Source organism: Euprymna scolopes, chromosome 4 (assembly GCF_053919585.1).
Source record: "Euprymna scolopes isolate OS-2025 chromosome 4, ASM5391958v1, whole genome shotgun sequence".
NCBI classification, from domain to species: Eukaryota; Metazoa; Mollusca; class Cephalopoda; order Sepiida; family Sepiolidae; genus Euprymna; species Euprymna scolopes.
This window is the reverse complement of record NC_136485.1, coordinates 70,314,254-70,337,306: the sequence shown is the minus strand read 5'-3', so window position 1 is coordinate 70,337,306 and position 23,053 is coordinate 70,314,254. Positions and strand designations below refer to the sequence as shown.

General features: G+C 34.6%; 1 protein-coding gene across 1 annotated transcript in view; it reads left to right on the top strand.

Moving 5' to 3' along the window:
* LOC145268324 (organic cation transporter-like protein) overlaps nucleotides 1-23,053 on the top strand; it is a 95,184-nt gene that overhangs the window by 8,804 nt on the left and 63,327 nt on the right. The window contains exon 3 of the mRNA XM_080123815.1: nucleotides 15,010-15,240. Coding sequence (XP_079979941.1) covers nucleotides 15,010-15,240 — 231 coding nt within the window. The remainder of the gene's footprint in view (nucleotides 1-15,009; nucleotides 15,241-23,053) is intronic.

Sequence of the window (23,053 nt, the reverse complement as noted above, 5' to 3'; positions counted from 1 at the left end):
CATTATCATTGCATGCTCAGCGTTCCCAAGTGGGCTGTCGGCATTCATTATACAATCATCGGGAACTGTGGTCAAAAACAGATCTAGAAGTGATGCATGTTCACAGATTTTCCGGGTCCCCCCCCCCCGCCTCTCAGCATTGGCATCCTTTGCAAATTCCATAGTTTGACAGAACGATTCAAAAATACACTGGAAGAAGGTCGAAATATTGTGAGAATAACATTAAAGATAAGAACAGTAGCCCGAATAATACAAAGAATGCAGGTGAGTGTAAGACAAACGTGGGAACATGATAATGAATACCATTATATTATATAAGAAGTCACATGAGGTTGTAAATAAAAAGATCACCCTTACAGTCGCATAGTTTCGTCACCAATTCATTGGAACATAGCAACTATCAGAGAAATTTAATATAAATATTAAAGAGTAGGTGTTTTTTTTTATGTCTCTTTTCATGTAATAAGGTTTGCCACAAACAGCTGACCTCGTTTCTCAGAAAAGAAAACAAATTCTTTCGAGTTAATGCAACAACATGTTTTTGTTCAGTCCCGCTGGCGACCCAATTCGGAAAGAAGAAAGATTAAAACGACCCCAACGATCATTTATTCATCTCTGCTAATATTTACCTACCCCCACCCCCACCTACCGCAGGAAAAATGTGACACAGGGTTCAAAGATCATCATGATTATCATCATCATCATCATTGACTTAACATCCGTTTTACATGCTGACATGTATTCAATGGTTTTTTGAAATTGACTTTCAAACATCTCGTCAATTTTTTTTTTTTTTTTTTTTTTTTTTTTGGAAGTCATTTTCTTAACTGAGTCAAAACATTTCTGACACAAAGGGGTTTTTATCAAGATATCTTCTGTAGGTGTGCTTGTTTACATTGTTTACATTTTCAGGTGACAACATTATTACGTACTGATGTGCCATGTGAAATTAGTATGAATTTAAAAAATTATGAAAAATGATTCAGTACAAAAAAGTTACAAGTAAAAATAAAATTTATCGAGTTTTATCGCACGTTTTAATGCCGAAGAGTTGTGCGACCAATTCAGTATAACAAACAAACAAAAAATAAAAACAACCCTCGACTTAAAGTAACTTAAATTAAGGGTCCTCCATCTTTAAACATGGTATCTGGGAAGGTAATTGTGGTTGATTTTGTTATTTAAAAAATATTTTAGCACATCATCTACCGGATTATTTTTCATAATTTTTTTTTAATTTATACTAATTTTGCCATGACACGTAAGTATGCAATAATGTTTTCACCTGAAATGCGTTGATCTAAGAGCTCACTAATGTAAACAAGCATCTCTGTAGGTGATTACCTACTTTACCTGCCCTTCTTGAGGATTAAATAGCACAAGAGAAAATGCATTCTGGTTCACACACACACACACACAAAAAAAAAAGTGCATGAGAAGCTCGGTTGGCATTCCTTTGGGAATCAGCAATAAACTGACCCCTTCTCAAAGTGCAAGAAGGTCTGGAAAGATAGACCTACTACAACTGCACAGAAGCATAACTTAGGTTGACAGAAAAAAAGGTTATCCAGCTTCAAAATTGCTCATACTTTGTCAGACAAATTGCTGAGAATGCATCTTCGACTGATGACTTTTATGAAGGTCACAAATCCTATGTTCACCCTCACAGATTTTGTCATAAAATATTGAACATTTTTTTGAAATCGAAATGATTGAAGTATGAAAGGACAAACGAAAACCAACATTTAAATTTTTACTTATACAACTTTTTTTATTTTTACTAGGTGGGGGTCACCGCTTATCAAGAACTAGAAGCCACTCGAGATTAAGGGTTAGATAACAGTGATGATCGGTAATGGTGTTAATTGGGTAGTTATTTAAGAGGACAGCTCAACAAAAACTTCTTTACATTGGATTTGAAAAGAACCATGTTGTAGTCAGTTGGGAAGCAGCTTTACGGTATTATGTCCCACAGATGGGCAGTTCTGAGAAAGAAACTTTGTTTGTGGAATTTTTGTTTAGTTTTAGCACAGATAGAGAGTAAGGAAAATCGTTGATAGCAGTTAAAGCTACTAAAAGCAAAAGCTTCTGGTGCTATATAGGTTGAGAGTATGATGTAGGTGATAAATACTTGCTTAGCACTGTCAACCATGTCCATGCGCTTCATCGTCTTGACTACAGTCATCTACTATGGTGAAAGTGAATTTCACATTGAATTTTGGGGGATGCGACGCGCGTAAAAAGATTGAATATTTGAATTTATAAAACACATGTAGATCGGTCAGTTTGGTTATTGTCTCTTGTCTCTTTAAGGGTTAAATCGAATCATTCCTGACTTAGGGGTCACATTAGCAACCTTACATAATTCAAATTGATTGATTAGATTATTTGATTGACAGGATTGGTTTCCTCAATATTTTTCTAGTTACATTCAGATCTACAAAGACATCAGGCACTTACGGGAGATTGGCAACATCCTAAGTAAAAGATTTCTGCAGAATGAACTGGATTCAAATTTAGAACATCCATATTGTCAGGTTGTGTCGTTAAGCACTTAGCGACTGTCACCTTACATAAACTTAAATCCTTTGGTTTTCTTGTTAATCTCTGAGTTAAGACAGTTGAGTAATCTCCCCTTACCTATATATATATAGAGAAAGTTTGTTAGGAGTGATCTCCTCTTTATTGTTGTTAATCTCTGAGTTAAGGCAGTTGAGTTATCTCCCCTTATCTACATATTAAAAAAAGAAGTTTGTTTAGAGTGACCTGCTCATGGTTGTTGTTGTTGTTGTTGTTGTTGTGAAAGTGAGTTTACAGGAAAGAGTACACAACAACATTTCTTTCTTTTTTCATTTTTACTACTTGAGTGGCTTTTAGCCTTGGTAAATATGAAAAAAAAAAAAGCCATGATTGGCGTCGGTTAGCAGATGATTACATTATGACACAGGCTGTTGTAAAGCTTTCCTTCTATGACTGTAGATCTATCATATGATTAAGATCGTTTTTTTTTTTTTTGTATTATCATGTAATTCTCTTGCGTAGTGATTAGTATACAGTTCGGTTGACTAAAACAGGAATTTTCAAGCATTCATAGAAATACATTGGCTGATTAAAACACAACGCGTGTACACTTTTTCAGCCTTTTCTGCCCTTTACAAACAATTCCTCGAGAATTGTCAGTGCAACTGGACGTTATAGTGCTCTCCTGATCTTTCATATGACGTTGAGCATAAAACAGTGTGAATGCGCGGATGTAAATGCATGAGAAGTGACGTCACCGAGAAAGAAAAGAAAATTATAAAAATGGAGAGAAAGAGAACGATCATGAGAGAGACATGGATAACGTTTGCGATCATGTGCGAGGTGTGAAAGACGCTCGAGAAGATGATCACATGATGGACGTCAAAGTGGTAAGGAAAAAATGAGGAAAAAAATGTTGTTGCGACAAAGAACAAGCGAGTTGGAGTTATTTCCTATTCTTTGTCTTGGTCTCCTTTGCGATTGAAACTGCACACAACGTGTGTTGGTTCGCAGACATGTGGGATGAAAACTCTGAGACTCAGTTCTTTCTCTGTAATTTATACCTGCCAGCCGAACTGCTCTTATTCCTTCTGATTCCTATTCTGTTGACGAGATTTCTTTTTATGGAAGTCGCTCCAGACTAGGTGCAGAGCCACTTGATGTAAGGAGCTAACAAGAACAGAAGATGATCATCACAAAGATAGGAGATGCATATTGACTTTAGTTTTAAAAAGCACAAGGCTATAGATAGGAGGAAAACAGTCAGCAGGAAGAGAATTCCACGAGTTTGCAGTTCTTGGAAAGAAGCTATTGGAATAGGACACTTTATTACAATGAGGTACCCAAACAATGAATTGAAGTAGACCACTAGACCAACGACCCAAATGAGCTGAAACAAAGGAAGCATAAAAAGATGAAACAATTCGGAAGAACACCTACGATAATAGTATTTAAAGAAAAGACTGAGACTAGCAAAATCACGTCTATGAAAATGCAGTTGCAGAGAAAAAGAAAGGGTGAGTGTAATCAAATAACAGATCAAAAACTATTCGACGATAGTGTTGGATGGATAGATTTCAATTCAGAAAACAGAACAAAACAAACAAACTAAACACTAAAAATAAATATTTAAAGTTATAAAGAAATTGACCAGATTCGACATTTAAAAAAAACAACAACTAAAAATGGTTGATATACCACAAAATAAAACAACCAAATAAGACACCATGAATAAATATTTGAAGGCATACGTTTCTGCATTTGCTAATGTCAAATAAATTAATATAATTTGTAGAGGAGATTTTTGTCTTTTTAAATGGAACTCTGTTGGCTCTATTTTCTTTGCCTCAAGTAAATCCAGTTAGATTAATACAAACACGGCAACCTCATCTCCATTTGTAAACCGCTACACAGCTGACAACTGCACAGAACCTTGATGCATGCGAACACCTCACACATGAAAGCACAAATACTGTTAAACAATTCGCCACAAATACATATTTCTTTATTTTTATGAATAATAATTTACTCGAGTCATTTCATCTTTTTAAACAGAAAATAGAAATATTCTTTATTATTAAACATGTAATAAATGTGGAGAAAGTATGTTATATCCTCACTGGTATAGACGATGAGGATCTTCAGAGATACAACTCGTGGACACCGAGGAGTAAAAGGGAAATCATGAGTATATTTGATTAAGATTTGAGGAACAGATGAATCCAAGCCAGAATTTCAGGATCGCAAGTCTCAAGATGTATTTCTTCTTCTAGAAACAAACTAATGAAATCCTTAAGCCCTTGACGAATTTGTAACTAGATGTTGATAGCAAGCCCAGAAATATCGTTTCAGTGCTGACAAAATTAATGAAAGAATTTTGGAACAAATTATTATATCTGCACTGCACGCATCCAAGACTTCCAGAAAGAACTTTTGAACAAATTTAAAGGACACACAGTTGAGGGTGCTTTGAAGTTTGCTTGCAACTATAAAGCAACCGAAAAAGACATACAGAAACTCAAATCCATTAACATAAGCATCGCAAACACCACAGTCAAGACAGTCTGTCTGAACTGCAGAGGTAATCTCTCTTGAAAAACCAAAGGACAAGTGTCCATTGAAAGGATTTAAAAATGCTACACATGTGGAAAACAGTAACATTGGAAGAATATGTAAACCTCCAAAATCATTTACTACAAAAGAAAACCCAGGATGGAGTCCCAGGAACAGAGAAGTGGGTATGTCAAAAAGTCTGGCACAGAATTCACTGCCATATCATTCAGATCAATTATAGTTTCATCTTTAGCTCTAGATGAAGAGGAACGATACAGAGATGAAGCTTATACAGTTATGGACATCCAGATGAAGTGAAGGGCCAAATGCAACCTGAGAATAAAATTCGGCACAGGCACTCAGGGTAAAACCCTACGAGTTAGAATATTTTGCCAGATGTTTCTAGACCATTTAGATTCAAACGGATTTCAGGCAGACATACGAAGCTTATTGCTTATAATGCTTATTGCTTATAAAACTCCTATTAAAAGAACATAATTTAATTTTAGACACAATTTAACTCTTTCAGACTATAGAAAACATCACCTATAATAATAATTACATATAATCAGTCAATAAATTGCATCGCAAAAATACATTCATTTCATTTCAGTTACGCATCCATATTAGAATTATAACGGGCGTATTTGTACTAAAACAAATATGAATCGCATCATATCTTTTTAAATATATTAACAGCTATATGACATTATATAAAAAAAAATCTTACTCTCTTTTACAACGCTATGACCTCCCCCCCCAACACTTTTTTAAATTTCCAACGGCTTTTTTCGTTTCTGAAATGTATCCGAGTCATACATTTCATTACATCAAAAATGTATTTTCAAATATTTTTACTGATGTTTTATTTTCTTAATTTCATTTATCCAAAGGAAGTCTTGTAATAAAGACGAAACGTTGATAAACACATAATTTGGTTTGTTCCTTTTTTATCTCTCTATTTTGTCAGAATACTATTTTCATTATTCTCATTATATATATATATATATATATATATATATATATATATATATATATATATATATATATAGACATCCACATACAGTACTGTTTCGCTGTTTCACAGCTCATCAGTGCGGCTAGACAGGCAACTACCTCAAGCCAGGATTGAAACCCGACCGTCTGTACGGCAGTCAAGGCTCCTAACTATTACGCTATTGGTGGCTGCTGAACGAGAAGTGAATTTAATGATGTTTTGACATCGTCCGAAATACCTCCGTTCGATTTGTTTACACAAAGAGCATCGCTTATACGCTAATGGTAATTCGTGTATCACTTCTCAATATGCTCAACTCAAGGTGAGGAGCATTATAGTCATCCACATACAGTACTGTTTCGCTGTTTCACAGCACATCAGTGCGGCTAGACAGGCAACTACCTCAAGCCAGGATTGAAACCCGGCCGTCTGTACGGCAGTCAAGGCTTCTAACCATTACGCTATTGGTGGCTGCTGAACGAGAAGTGAATTTAATGATGTTTTGACATCGTCCGAAATACCTCCACTTGATTTGTTTACATAATATATATCTATATCTATCTATCTATCTATCTATCTATATATATAAAAGGAACAAATCAAGTTATGTGTTCATCAACGTTTTGTCTTTAATGCGAGACTTCCTGTGGATGAAATATGGGTACGAATTTTATTTGGGATTTCAATTTTAGTTTTTATGATAAATCAAATATGTGTGTGTGTGTGTGTGTGTGTGCGTGTAATTTGAGGTTGCTATTTTTCCAAGGTAAGGTAACCAGTAAAATATAACAAATTTAATACAAGAGTGCTCAATACCAAAGTAATACAAGTTACACTTTCAATTTGTCTTTACATAAGCAGTTACGTGTTGTTACACAATCATGAGCATGTTTCGGTCTTCTAGTATTTAGTAACTAGGGATCTCTTCAGGCAACAACGCTTATATTCAAAAGTGAAATTCTTAATGAAAAACGAAAATCAACATTCAGCAAAGGAAGGTTTTTAGTAAAAAAAAAATGGGTGAGGGTGTGAAGTTCAGCTTTGAAATAATTTTGCTATTCAGCACATACATCTCCATATATAATATTTTGATTGCACAAATTCCCATCTGGACCAAAGTACCATAAATTTGCAACAATAGATGCCACATACAAATTTATTAGAATAGGTTAGTTGAGAATTCTTTGTTGTCGAAAGTGTGTTTGGAGAACGTATGCTGAACCACGTGAGTTGCTCACGTTTTGGAACCACATATCTTACGTCATAGCAAAAAGGGAATTCTCAATAATAGGAGTTAGGATTAGCAGATTAGAGAGTCGAGTCGGATTCGAGTCGAGCAGAGGAGGCAGAACAGTTGAGTCTGCTAGTCAGAAAGAGAGTTGGAGTCAGGGTCCTTTGGAAGCGAAGGAAAGAACATTAAACTATGTATATCCCGAATTTGAATTCCTGACGTCATCATCATTTCGACCAGTCAAATGAAATAAAGAACATCGTCGATATTTGTAACTGTTTGTCTTCGTGTCGCCATTCAACAATTGAAGCTAATGTGTTAATCATCTTAATATGAACCTTGTATAACCCCCTTCCAAGTAATGTGTCCCCCTCCTCCATCATAAGTAATGATTATCCCCCTCTGTGTAAAAGAACAGTAACGCACATTCATTCAATAATGAATTCCCATCTCTCACTCTGTTATAAATGTCTTGTCTCCATTATCGTTACCTCTGTATTACATGTACCCGATATATGATCTCCAATATGACCTGAACTGCTGAACAACATATCCCTAGATACTATCTTATGTAATTTTAGAATGCCTTTGTAACACAATGGCCTGGTCAATGACATGACCGAGCCGTGTGTTACATAAATGGCTTGAAATGGCATCAGATTATGACAAGATGGACCAATCACCAGAGTGACCGCCCAGGGGTTAAAAGAAATGTTCTGAGAATGGTACCAGCTTGTGACACTATGGGTGTTCCAGGGACGGCACCAAATTGTAACAACATCATATGAGAATATGAGGATCAGTCGCTGAGACATCTTTTTGTCAGCGTTGAAGAGTATAGGCATACCTGGGATTTTGGGTGTAGCTGGCTCCTTCACTCCCTCAGAATGATGTCTTCTAGTTGGAATCGTCTTCGTGTTCGAGTGCCCCTAACTGGGACTACTGCAGGTAACGTTTTGACATTTAAGGCTGAACGGACAACGCAACACAATTGCAGTATACATATATAAATCTTAATTAGTTTATTTGGATCAAGTAAAGATTAGATACCCCATAGCAGAAGACAAAGATTAGCGAACATTTCAAGTGACACCGGTTGTTTGACCTTGACATTGCCAATGGTTGTTTGTAAACACGTCAAATAGCAGACATGGTCGAATGTTCACGAGCAAGTTTTTAAAAAATATATTTACAAAACTTTTAAAGATTTAAAAGAAAAAATATATATTTACAAAACATTTTCTTTAATATTAAATATTTACAAAACTTTCAAGGATTAAAAAAAAAAACTTTTTTCTATTTACACAACACTTTTTAATATAAGTAATAAAACAAACGTATTTAAACAAAATATATTTAAATAAATGGGTGTCTTTCTCAGTGCGTTCTTTTTATATATTTACAGAACTTTTAATAAAAAAAATAATAATAATATAAATAAATAAATGTTAAATTTTTACGACGTGCCCCAGTGTATTATAAACACTCCAACCTCCCTATGTTAAGAACAGCTTCCGGAATAAACACTCCCAACTTCAAAAGCTGTTCTGAACATGGGGAGGTTGGAAGATGTTTATTCCGAAAGCCGTTCTTAACATGGGGTGGTTGGTGGTGTTTATACTATGCTGGGGCAGGTCGTAAAATAATACCAAACAAATAAATAAACCGACGTTATAACTGAGAATTTCGGATGATGTAAATTAAAAAATACATAATATAAAAAAAAATAAATAAAATTATTATAACCAAACTTTTTAATGACAGAAACAAATATAAAATAACTGACTTGTTCAGATTTTTGCGACCAAGATTAATTTTTATGTACAGTTTTTTTTGTTTGTTTGTTTTTTTTTTTATCTTTCTTTGTGCGTTTTTAATACAATGTAATATTTATTTAAAGTGCGATGTATGTAGGTGGTCAGTGAAGGAGAAATCCTTCTAGACTGAGGCAATTTTTATGCATAATAAAATCACAAGTATAAGCAAAACAATCGAGATTTTTAAAAATATATTTTATTCACATATCTTTTATAACTTTTATTTTTATAAAGATGAAGTGTAGTATCACAAGATAAAAATCTTTTTATAATTTTCATTTTTATTAAAAAAAAAAAAAAAAAACTTGCTATTTGCTTATTTCTCCATGAAGACAAATTAAGTACAAGTAAGTTTAGCGTCCGAAATTTTCAGTTTCTAATGTTTTGCAATTAATATAGTTCATTTTTTTTTTTTTTATTATTATTATTAGTTTATGAAAGTTCTGTAAATATATTTAAAAAGAAAAAACGCACTCGAGAAGACACCCATTTATTTAAATATATTTTGTTAAATTTATGTTCGTTTACATTACACTGAAAAAAATTTGTGTAAATAGAAAGAAATCGTTTTTTTTTTATCCTTAAAAGTTTTGTAAATATTTAATATTAAAGAAAATGTTTTGTAAATATATATTTTTTCTGTTCAATCTTAAAAAGTTTTGTAAATATATATTTTTTTAAAATCTTGCTCGCGAACATTCCACCTTGTTTGCTATTTGACGTGTTTACAAACAACCATTGGCAATATCAAAGTCGAACAACTGGTGTCACTTGAAATGTTCGCCAATCTTTGTCTTCTGCTACAGGGTATCTAATCTTTACTTGATCCGTTTATTTTTTACATAAATATATTACAATATATTACAAATACAATTACAACAATCAACAATTAATTTTGAATTATAAGCTAACTACCTAGCTATTCCTTACTAGTGCTGAGGGAGAGGGTGGTGCCCCTCTCTCTTTTACAGAGAGCAAAAAATGCATGTGCCCACCTTATGGCTTCCAGCAATCAAAAGAAAGGGAATCGTAAAATTGCATTGTGGTTGTTCTTTTTTGTATTGCTCTGTGCAATCAAATCACACCTTACCTATGGTGGGAGAGAACAACACAATAACAACAACAAGTGGCACTAGAAATAGTTCCATATAGACACATTTAGTCGTTATGATTAATCCTACATTGCATCTTAGAAGCAACATCATCACAATCGCAACCATCTTTAGAGGAAGTAGTTCTTATTTTTCCTCTCTAAATAACAGGTCCTCCTACCATCCCCAGTCATCATCAGGAGGAATTCTGAATTTTCGACAGATATGGGGGTTCATCCTTTGTAACTGGATCATAAACTCCTAGACATAACATAATCTTTCCCTTTTCTGATCCAAAATACTAAAGTCTCCATAGACTAACTCCACTTCATCTGCTTGGCTGATCTCTGACCATTCCTATATTCTGGATTAATGGTATTCACATACTAAACAAACACTAATGTATCTTTCAAATATGGCATCGCAATGATACCTACTTTTGCCCTCTGAGTAAATTGCTGCATTCATTTTCTTACATTCAATGGCTTAAGTTTGCATTTTCTCTCTCTCTCTCTCCAACTCTCCTCCCTATCTCTCTCTGTACATATTCTTCCCAACTCTCTCTCTTACTCACTTTTTACATTTCTTCATGGCAATGCCGAAGAAAAAACAACAAACATTTATTTCCTCTCTCTCTCTCTCTCTCATTTGCTCGCTTTGTACATTTGTTCCAATAATTAATTATATTTTTTTCAGATATAGTTACGTTTTTATGTCCTTTATTTAAATACTAGCCTGGGTGCCCGGGTGTTTGTAGGTTTAAAAAACCCTCAAAAACGTGGTAGTAAACAGGCAGGTAAGCTCGAACACATGACACGAAGGCAGAAAAGAAAATGAAACAAAACCTGACGTCTTACTGCTATACCATAACGCGACCAGATGTGTAAAGCATTCAAATTTAGTGATGTCAATCAAAAAGATGACTTGCATAAAAGGTGTTGCTTTTAAACCTCCCATGAAGGTTGTTTTTAATGTGGGAGAAAAACAGCTCCCCAAAAAGAGGGCAACCTGGCAGTATCCAAATAAATAGTAATTGTCTCAGTATGAAGGGTTTCCCTTACATTGACCAAGGAGCAATTACAGAACAGATACTACCTGGCTGGAAGGCCAGGCAGTTGCGATTGCATTTGAACAGTTTCACTTTATTTATATGAAAAAGATAAGCAAACAGCCGACAGGACGGGATGGTTGGAATTTTTTTAAACTCGACCAAAAAAATATGAAAGAAACCGTGTCCATTTGCAAATCTGAGATATTATGATCTAGGAAGTATAAGAAAACTTCTCCCGAAATTTAACCGATGCGAGAACCCCAATGCAAAATGCCTTTCATGGGCATACACAAACACACGTGCCCATTTTGCCTTTTATATATTAGATACTTTATTTAAACCTGCACAATCTATTATGATCGTCGCCAAATTAAAAATAAATGTTTCAGTAATATCATCTACTGAATTCTCGACATTGTGCACAATTTTCTTTAGAATGGCAACTTATATAGGTTTTCGACTACGCTGATTAAGAAAATCTCATTCAAATTTTGTGGAGACAAATACTTATAGAGATATAAAGACCTGTATTATGCACTGTTGTTCACTTGCCAGGTTTGTATGCACATGCGATAAACAAATCTACTTTTCTCTTAACAACACTGCCACCCCCTAATTTATATTTTTTATGCATCTGCGGATGGGCATGCTGACAACGATTATCTTGATTAAATTTGGGAGAATAATTATCCCCCAAAACAAAAACGGGTTGTCTGTTCCAAAAGCTATTCTTTACATGAGGATGTTGGGGATGTCTATTCTGAGCGCCATTCTTAAAATGGGGAGGTTGGTGGTGTCTCTTCCGAAAGCCGTTCTTAACATGGGAAGTTTGAGATGTCTATTCCAAAAGTGAAGTGAAAAAAAAGTCGTAATTATTTTGTTTTACACATTAAAAAAAAGACAAAATAAAACTGAAATTTACTTTAATACTATTGGTGGAAGAATTGAAAAGAAAAGAAAGACTTGAACAACAAATGGAAACAGCTAAGACTGCTACCACTGATTTCGATTTCATATAGAGTAAGAATCCCTAACTTCTAAAACTTCTGTTTTTACTTTCCATTATTATTCTAATGGACCATTTTTTGTAATTTTATTAATCCATACTGATTTACACATTCCCTTAATTGCTTTTCTTAGATTCAAACAGTACCTGCAGGTTATCGCCCCAAACCAGCACTAATCGCTAGTGAAAGATAGATTATTTCATTTTGGCCACGGCTGCCAGTGGCCGCAATTGTTCAGGGACGGTAGTGGCCACCAACAACAACCATAGTTTATTTTTTTTCAAGGGTGGGGGCAAGCTTCCACCGAGCAATGCTGTTTTTTTCTTTTTTTTTTTTTTTTATTCAATTCTCACCCCAAACAAGGCACAGTGCCACTCTGAAGTCGGGGACATATGTTGCAGGGATATTATGAAGGGAGATGAGTTGCAAGATGTCTAATCACATTACACTTGAACTTCTGCATGCCAGTACAGTTGGGAAAGCAGAATCCCGGAAGGGAGTTCCAAATTCCAAAGTCTAGCAGTTCTAGGGAAGAAATTATTGGAGTAGAAGGCTTTCTTACACTTAGGGATCTCTACTGTGAAGGTGTGGGACTTAGCTGCTTGTCGGGTTTGTCGGGGGTATTCACGTCGAAGGGGTACAAGTGCTTGTAGTTCATCAGAGTATTCACCATTAAAGTACTTGTAGAACAGGCAGAGGGATGCAACATTTCATTGATGGGACAGAGGTTGAAGCCTAAATGGCAGTTCAGGAGCTATCAGGTTGGCAATATCGTAAGATGTATTACTTCAGTGTTAATGTTTAAGCTTGCCCAAATGGTTAAGAAACGATTGTAACACTGAAGAAATACATCTTATGATAAATCTGTTATAATATAGCGTTGTCTTGGTTATTGCAAAATTATAATATATATATATATATATATATATATATATATATATATATATATATATATATATATATAACTGATCTAATTGTCAGAACTAAAATTGAAAAAAAAAATTGGCATCCATGTTTTAAACTTCCCCTCTGTCATTATACTGAAATTCTACTATAAAAAAAAAACAAAAATAAAAAGTACTTTTAAATACTGCTTTATCGTATCATAGGAATCCAAAAATCTATTGTTGGTATTAGTTTCCCTCGATATTTTTTTAGTCATAATTCTTTCTAGAGAGACATTATGTACTTACAGGAGAGACCACAGGAAGGTTGCCAACATCCTAAGTGAAAGTGATTTTCGTTGAGTCAACTGATTTGAACTTGGAGGTTGTCAGTCTATCTCATTAATCAGTTATTCAGAATTTTAACCTAAAGGAGGTAACTATTTAACTAAAATAGTTGAAAAATCATTTTTTCTTATAATTACTTGAATTTTTTGTTTAAGAAAAATTGTCGCATTTTACATTTTTTTTTTTTTTGTTATCTATAAATATAAAAGCGAAAATGTATGTATGTTTGTATGTGTGTTCGCTTTTTCTGTATGTCTACAAAAGGCTTTTTTCAGAAGCGGTCGGTCGCTTCACAACTTTTAAAACTTTTTATATCACATATAAATCGTAATATCTCAGAGTTAACAACGGAGCTCGCCTGTCTATTGATTTGCTCGACATCGGGAAGATAAATATTCAACATTTGTCGCTCGCCGCATGTGGGTTAGTCTTTTTCCTATAACATCTTGGGAAAATAAAAATAAAAAAAGCGTTCCTGCAGTAAATACTATCCCGCAGTCAAACTTGACCTCATTAAGTCATTAAAACGTGCATCTGCCAAATCCAAGTAATTAAATAAATTCAAACGTGTTTCCGTTAGCATCTCGTGGTGGCCCAATGGTTAAAACCGTCGCACTCCTTTTTTTTCACACTTTAATTTACAAGTTTACCTCAACGGTTCGGGTTCGATCCTCATACTTACCTACCAAAACATTTTTTTTATTTTACCCCCCCCCACGGAGTTTTCACACACACCTCCGGGTACCCCTCGATAGTTAATGTTATAAAACTTTGTTACATTAAATGAAGTAGCTGAAAAAAAAAAATCATTTTTCTTACAATTCTTATAATAAAGTTACCTCCCTTAGAACAATGACCTCCCTTTGAATACTACTGCGACATGATAATTTAAGTAATACATTTTCGATAATACATTATGCATTAAATGATACGTTACATTTTTCTTTAAATGCATTAAATGATACGTTACATTTTTATTTAAATGCATTAAATGATACGTTATATTTTTATTTAAATGCATTAAATGATACGTTACATTTTTATTTAAATGCATTAAATGATACGTTATATTTTTATTTAAATGCATTAAATGATACGTTACATTTTTCTTTAAATGCATTAAATGATACGTTATATTTTTCTTTAAATGCATTAAATGATACGTTATATTTTTATTTAAATGCATTAAATGATACGTTATATTTTTCTTTAAATGCATTAAATGATACGTTACATTTTTATTTAAATGCATTAAATGATACATTATATTTTTATTTAAATGCATTAAATGATACGTTATATTTTTATTTAAATGCATTAAATGATACGTTACATTTTTATTTAAATGCATTAAATGATACGTTACATTTTTCTTTAAATGCATTAAATGATACGTTATATTTTTCTTTAAATGCATTAAATGATACGTTATATTTTTATTTAAATGCATTAAATGATACGTTACATTTTTCTTTAAATGCATTAAATGATACGTTATATTTTTCTTCAGTGGGACTTGGTTTGCAACAGAGAGAGTCTGGCTGAACTCATCATAAGCTTATACAACATTGGCAAGTTGGCCAGTGCTTACATATTACCGACGTTCTCAGACAAATACGGCCGCAAACCGATGTTCATTATGGCGAATGTGCTGTTATGTGTTACAAACATTGCCGCTACGTTTTCACCAACGTATTTATTTTATTTGAGCTCCAAAATCATAGCCGGATCCTTGGAATCAGTAAGTAAAATACAGACTTTTCAGTTTTACTTTTTTGTTACTCCTTCAACGAAGCAAGAAACCTTTGTTGTTCAGAACTCAATTTATATATATATATATATATATATATATATATATTAGTTATATTTGTTTTGGAAAAAGAAATACAGCAGAGTGTTCTGCTCTATTACAAGGAAACTCCGAAAATAAGAGCGTATTATTTCTTTTGTGTATAGAAAGTTTAGAGGAGATAAGTCATCAATACCGTCGATTTCAAACCTGATAATTAGGGACCGTTTCAGATACCCATATCAAGCTATCTTCAGCCAGCAAATACTCATTTACATCAAGAGCAGAAAAGTTAAGCTGTTGTATGCATAGTTGGGGTATAAGTAACATTGCTGCTTTTATTTGAAGTTCCACACTTGACATATTCACGATGACACACCAGTTCTCATTAGATCACCAAAGTTAAACAAATGAGTGACCATTTGGTATTGACCAGGCGCTGTATGTAGGAGAACGTCGACACCTCCCTACAAGAACTGTAAAAACAACGTTTTCATTTCCCTTAAAAGGGATATACATGCGACTAAGGATGGCTTGTGAATGTAATATCCCCTAGACACTTCCTCTTTTGGAGGACGTCAGTTGAATCCACCTAGGATTAATGATGCTGACTGAGTGGCTGGAAATGAATGGTTCTCTTCTCAAGGAAGCCCTCCTCCCTTTTGGTAAGCTTCTAAAACTGGTTTTCACTTTAAACTTGAAATAGAAGACTTCCATCAAATCTATCGCTAAGATTGCTGAAAAAATGGTTGGATCATTCTACTACTCCAGAAAGTACCTCACCCACCCCAACGCAATCCTCTACCTGTTTAAGAGCCAGAACTGACCCAAGATGGATTATTGCTTTCATATCTGAAGTGCTGCACAGGGCATACTTTCCTGCCTTGACAGAGTACAAAACCGACTTCGCAATCTAGTAGTGGATGCTCTCTTCTGGTCCCTACAGCCTATTTCACATAGAAGAGATGTTGCTAGCCTTTCTCCACTGTGTCGTTATATTCATGTTAGGTGCTCAACTCGGCTCCAATGCCTGGTACTCCTCCCTTATAAAGCATTTACTACAAAAACTCGTCTTTCCTCAACCACAGCAGAGAATTTTTCTTATTCTCTCTCCTGAAAAAAATCCAAAAGAAACTTCCATGAACAAAGTTTCTTTCCTGGGACGTTCTGCCTATTGAACAGAATACTATGAGCCTTCTTCCCAACCAACTACAGCATGGTTGTCTTCAAGTCAAATATGAGCAAATATTTGATGATATTGGATTATCAATTTCTCTTAAGTAATTCTCTACCCATCCCATACAGGCCTCGTGGGGGCGATCATCGTCCGACTGAAGATCTCTTTAACCCTAGGTATGACACTAATTTTCGACACCCATAACAAAAAATATAAGTAAAAACTAGTTAAATGAAATTAATTCATCGTAATTTTTACTCTATATCGAAGAGAGAGGATGAAGGCTTAAATCGCATATAAATATTCTTTATTTTACACTGAATAAAACAGGCGAAATTTGATTTAAACATCACAAAATAACGAAAGCATAAAAATAATGAGAAATTAACATGGCGTCGCATATAAACGATAAACAGGTCTGATAAAATATTAAAAATATAGGGAGAAAAAAAACTTAGTACGAATATATATTATATCTTTTTAAAGTTTATTGTTCAATCATTATTCAAGTGAAATATAACAGTAAAAGTCTTACTTTTGGCTTCAAATATTATGAAAAAGACATATATACAAATAGGATATTCAGAAAAAAAAATCATATTTTAACTGTTAGCAACTAAGACAATTAATTTCCGGTTTTATATAAAACCTGTCAACTAACAAAATTTCAATTAATATTAATTTGCAATATTGTAAAAAGCCCGAAAAAAGTAATATTTACATTTTTATTTTTTTATTAAATTCCTCTTTTTCTAGGAAATATCAATTTTTAATTCCTAAAACGAAACTATTTTTTTAAAATCATAACTAAATTAATTTTATTGGAAACTTATTTTCAATAGAAAATTTTTGTATAGACTAAAAGACGCATTTTTATTTAATATTAACAAATTGTAAAACATGCTATGCACAAGAAAATTTAATTAAACCAAGTAACCCAAACAATTATAATTTAAGAGTTAATTAAATTTAGAAGTCGAACATGAATAATTTTTTTCTATGGAAAGCCGATGACACAGTAATCTTTTCACACATTGCTGATAAAAATCGTAGCATTACTCGTTTCTTTTGTCAGAACAATTTGTGTGAAAAGATTACTGTGTCATCAGCCTTCCATAGAAAAAAATTATTCATGTTCGACTTCTAAATACATTTTTTAATTATTCACTATTCAAAAGTGGTATCGATTAAATTTAAAAAAAATTTATTAACAGTAAGACTGTCTGTTTATTCATAATAAGTTTTAAGATCAAATCTTCCACATTTTTTTCATGAACATTGAAAATTAAATAAAAAAAGAAATAATTTCGGAAATTGTTGTAAATTACAGTTAAAAAAACTATCAAATGTAAATAATAAATAATTTTTAAAAATTTCATAAAACTTGAATAATTTTAATATATTTCCAACTTCATTTTTTCCCCGAAAAATCGATAAAAATCATATAATTCGGCAACGTTTGTGACCCAAAATTAAATATATTTTATTTTATCATTCCAGTACATTTTAATATGTAAAAGAACTAAGATGTGAATCACCCACTTTTAAAAAAAAAAAAAAAAAAATTCTGATAAGATCGCGTTGGAGGGTGGTGTAAATTATGATTTTTTTTTTGTATATTATTTTAGTTTATATATAGTTCAGCCTTTTTTTGTATATTATTTTAGTTTATATATAGTTCAGCCTTTTTTTTGTATATTATTTTAGTTTATATATAGTTCAGCCTTTTTTTTTGTATATTATTTTAGTTTATATATAGTTCAGCCTTTTTTTTGTATATTATTTTAGTTTATATATAGTTCAGCCTTTTTTTTTGTTGTATATTATTTTAGTTTATATATAGTTCAGCCTTTTTTTTTGTATATTATTTTAGTTTATATACAGTTCAGCCTTTTTTTTGTATATTAATTTAGTTTATATATAGTTCAGCCTTTTTTTTGTATATTATTTTAGTTTATATATAGTTCAGCCTTTTTTTTTGTATATTATTTTAGTTTATATATAGTTCAGCCTTTTTTTGTATATTATTTTAGTTTATATATAGTTCAGCCTTTTTTGTATATTATTTTAGTTTATATATAGTTCAGCCTTTTTTTTGTATATTATTTTAGTTTATATATAGTTCAGCCTTTTTTTTTTGTATATTATTTTAGTTTATATATTGTTCAGCCTTTTTTTTGTGCATTATTTTAGTTTATATATAGTTCAGCCTTTTTTTTGTATATTATTTTAGTTTATATATAGTTCAGCCTTTTTTTGTATATTATTTTAGTTTATATATAGTTCAGCCTTTTTTTTTGTATATTATTTTAGTTTATATATAGTTCAGCCTTTTTTTTTTTTAAATAAGTCTGCAAAAAAATTTAACGAAATGGATCAAGTATTTTTTTTGAGAGAATGGTAAAAATCGTGTTGTTTTCATTGTTTACGTTAAAATATGTAGAAAGAATATGCGGTTCCAATTTTCTCGTATTTAGCTTTTTGGGGAATTTTTCTGAAAATTCACCGGTTTTATGGAAAGTAAAAAAGACATTTTTTTAGAATCTTTCATCATGAGTATACTGCAAAAATTATTTGAAATAAGAAATTTTTAAAAAAGTGGTTACTTTTTTTTTTTTTTTGCTACATAGTTTTTAATGCTTTTTAATTAGGCACCGCCAAAACTGGGGGGGGGGCAGGTCAGTACTTTTTGACGGACCGTCTTTTTAAAAATCTACCAAAAATCAGGTAATTATCCGATCAATACGAAATTTTCAGCGATTATTAGGAGAAGAATGAACTTTATAACAGTGTACTTATTTTTCATAAACGATATTTATATATATATATTTTTTTGCTTACAAAACCCCCCCTTGTTTTGAAGTGGGAACAAATATGCTTAAAATAATCATCTGAAACTGAAATCAACATATTGTGTTGTTGTAAGGGACAGAATTATAGATTCAAAAAAAAAAAAAAATTGTTTGCATACCTTATTTTGACGTCTGAATATCAGAACTTCGATTGTATTTAATTATCCCGCTTTTGAGTTTTGAAGTGTGAAATTCGGTGAATATGTTAAGTAAAATAATTAATTTAAGTTAAGCAAAACAAAAAAAAATTTTTTTTAATATTTATACGAAAAAAGCTATTTTAAAATTTTTGATAAATAAATTAACAATTTTTTTTTAGCGAGCCGAATAATGCATGACCATTATTAAACAGGGCATGCTTTGAATTTTAGCGAATTCTTAATAGGATGCTATAAAAAAGGTATAATCAAGGACCAAGGTCTGAGGCTAAGAAATTTATCCTAACACATCAATGACAACTGGCTGAGAGAGAAAGAGAAAAAGAACGTCTTACCTCTTGCAACAGATGCCGTCGGTTGCGACCTCAGGTATTAGTCCTTGTGGTCCCGTAATAATTCTTTATCAATACAATAATTGATTGAGAAAGAAAAAACAAAGGAACTACCAAGACGGTGTCCCAATAGTAAATAAGAGAAGAAGAAAAGAAAAGGAAAGAGAAGAAAAGGAACAACTTCAGACACGGTGTGAACCGATTGTAAAGATGGGGGTAAAAATTAGGTATTTATTTTCAGAAAATTTACAAATAAAAATTCAGAAAAATTTGGCACAAGGCCGAAGATGGGGGAGGGGAAAGGACGGTCTTCTCTGACTAGTGCTAACTAATCTAACCTAACTAGTTCCTACTTTCACTCTACTTACACCATAATACCACATTCATACTATACATCCATCAGCGTATACATCCTTCATCAATCACCATAAGAACATCATACCATGATAACCTAATTAAAACCCTTAAGAAGGGGGGGTTTGGGAAGATAAAAATTTTATATACAAAATATAAATGAAATATTTACAATGTTAGTAACAAAAGACCCCCCCGTTGTTAAACTATGGCAGATACACCGATTCGCCAGTCGAAAGGGTGATGCGGGTCCGAACGCTTTATTTAAAAACACCTCTTACGAAAACTTCGAAAGGGAACCCGCATCTCTGGCGAATCAAGCGACCTGTCACCTAATTGGGGAGGGGAGTGGGGTTAAAAAAAAAAAAAAAAAAAAAAAAAAAAAAAAAAAGGGACAAACTTAAAAGGGGCCTAATGATCGCTATCACACACTAGCTAGGTTATGAACAAAGAAGCCTAAATAATGGTCCTACTCTTGCCTATATCGTGACCTACTCTGGACTAAAAACGAGTCAGGGCTGACGTTCGTTCCTGTCACCCAAAATTCTTTTTCCTAAGGAACATCCAAGAACCAGTCAAGACTTGCTTCTCTCACCCGACACACACGCGCAACTGACACCCACCTTTCAACAAAGTCTGACGGAGAGAGTCTAACTCTCTCGGCCTTGATACGATCCTTCAAATAATGACGGAAGAGTCGTATAAGGTCGAGGGGAGCAAAGTCCTCAGATCCATAGACCACTTTCATACGTGTGTTCCAGATAACACCTCTCATCACAGCTAGCAAGGTCAAACACAAATCTTTTCTGAGCCTATCCGTTGTCGGAGCCCAATTGCTACAGACATTAATAGGAGCCAAAGTTAATGAGGATGCGTTCAGTATGCGGACCATGAGACCTGTAACAAACTCAATCAGCGGCGTCACGATGCGACAATAAACGAAGGCGTGACATAAAGTCTCATCCTCATCGCCGCACCGTTTACAAATAGGCGAGTCCACCAAGCCAGCTGAGTGGAGTCTCTTACCGACCCAGAGAGCATCCCGAATTACCAGCCAGGTCAAGGAAGCCTCGTCGTTAGTGAGGCATCCTGACCCAGGCGCCCAAGGCCAGATTGAGCGGAGCTGCTCCTTCGTCAAAGGGAGCCTCCCACCGATGACATCCGTTACGGATCCCCTCACTAAAACCCGATATAATGCCTTTCGGGACAACAGCAGAGTGTTAGAGAGGCTTTCCTTCACTCTTAAGAGGGACTTCAGTGCGCGCCGGCACTCGCGATAGAAGGGGCATTCACCTCGGGGCAACCTGTGTGCCTCCCCCTCGGAGTAGTGCACCCCTCTCAAAGCCGGGAAGGCTTTCTTAGTGTCCTCCATCCAGAGGCCACCGTTTTCCCTATCTTGTGTGCACATTCGATCTAAGTAGTAGAGCCGTAGCGTGTATAGCCGAATCTCCACGTTTGGCATACCTAGACCGCCTTCAGAAGGATGTAGGTAGCAGACATCGCGACAGACCTTAGGGGCCCTTCCAAGCCATAAGAAGTTGAAAAGAGCCCTCTGCAAATATAGCAGTGTGTCTGACGGGATTGGAAGCACTGATAGACGATAAATAGCGATTGGATAGATGTGGGTATTACACACCTCCGCTCGCCCCTTTAATGAAAGGTTTCTACTGATCCACCGTGAAGCTGCAGACCGTACCGCTTTCAGAACCTCCGACCAATTTTTCTCCAGCTGGAGGTCAGGACCAAACCAGACGCCGAGTATCTTGCAAGGCCCATCGCTCCAACTAAAGGGCCCCTGAAGGGGCATACCCCTCCAGGCACCAATGCGCAAACCCGAAGACTTGTCGCAGTTAATTTTGGCCCCTGTTACCGTTTCATACAATCTGATTTCTACACCGACGACACTAATCTCAGCACTGCTCGTTACAAGCACAGTTACGTCGTCGGCATAGGCGGAGTACTTCGCCTGGGCATCCACACCTGGCAAAGTGATTCCGCGTAGGACCGGATTCACCCTTAGCCTGCGCAAAAATGGCTCGATCGCAAGCACATATAGCATGGGTGATAACGGGCACCCTTGACGAATGGAACGTGACAAACTGAAGGGTCTCGACCTCTTCCCATTTACTTCTACCATCACCGCGGGGTTAGCATAGAGAAGATGAACCCAAGAGCGAAATTGCGGGCCAAAACCGGCCACCGATAAAACAGCCCCCAAGTACCGATGGTCAACCCTATCGAAGGCTTTGGACTGATCTAAATTGATCAGCGCGGCCTCAGTGTCGACTTTTTCTATCATCAGGCGTATCGAGTGCAAGTTATCCTGGATTGTCCTGCCCTTCATGGCACACGTTTGCTCGGGGCTAATAAGACGAGCCAGGACAAGCTGCAGACGATTTGCGAGAATCTTGGCCAAAATCTTTAACTCAGCGTTAAGCATCGTTAAGGGCCTGAAATTACCTAACCCATCCCCTCCATCTTTGCTTTTACGAACAAGCTTTATCACACCCATGGTAAAGTACTTGGGGATTGAGCCGTTCCTAAACCATGAGTTAAACAAAACCGTCAGTAAGGGGACGAAGATGTGCGACAACCTCAAATACACTTCGTAGGGAAGACCATCGATCCCCGGTGACTTATTAAGGCCGACCCGCTTTAAGGCTTCAATGACTTCATCCTCCGTTATGCCACCTTCGCACCTAGCCGCTTCGGTCGTCGAAAGACGAGAAAAGTCAGCCAAATAGGTGTCAAACTGTTCTAATGACAGACCGGGTTCCATGGAAAAAAGCTCCTGGAAATGGGATCTAAACGCCTCCAGCACACCCTGGTTTGTGGTCACGGTACGCCCGTCCGGCAATGTGACACGAGCGATGTGCCTATCAGCCGCTTGCC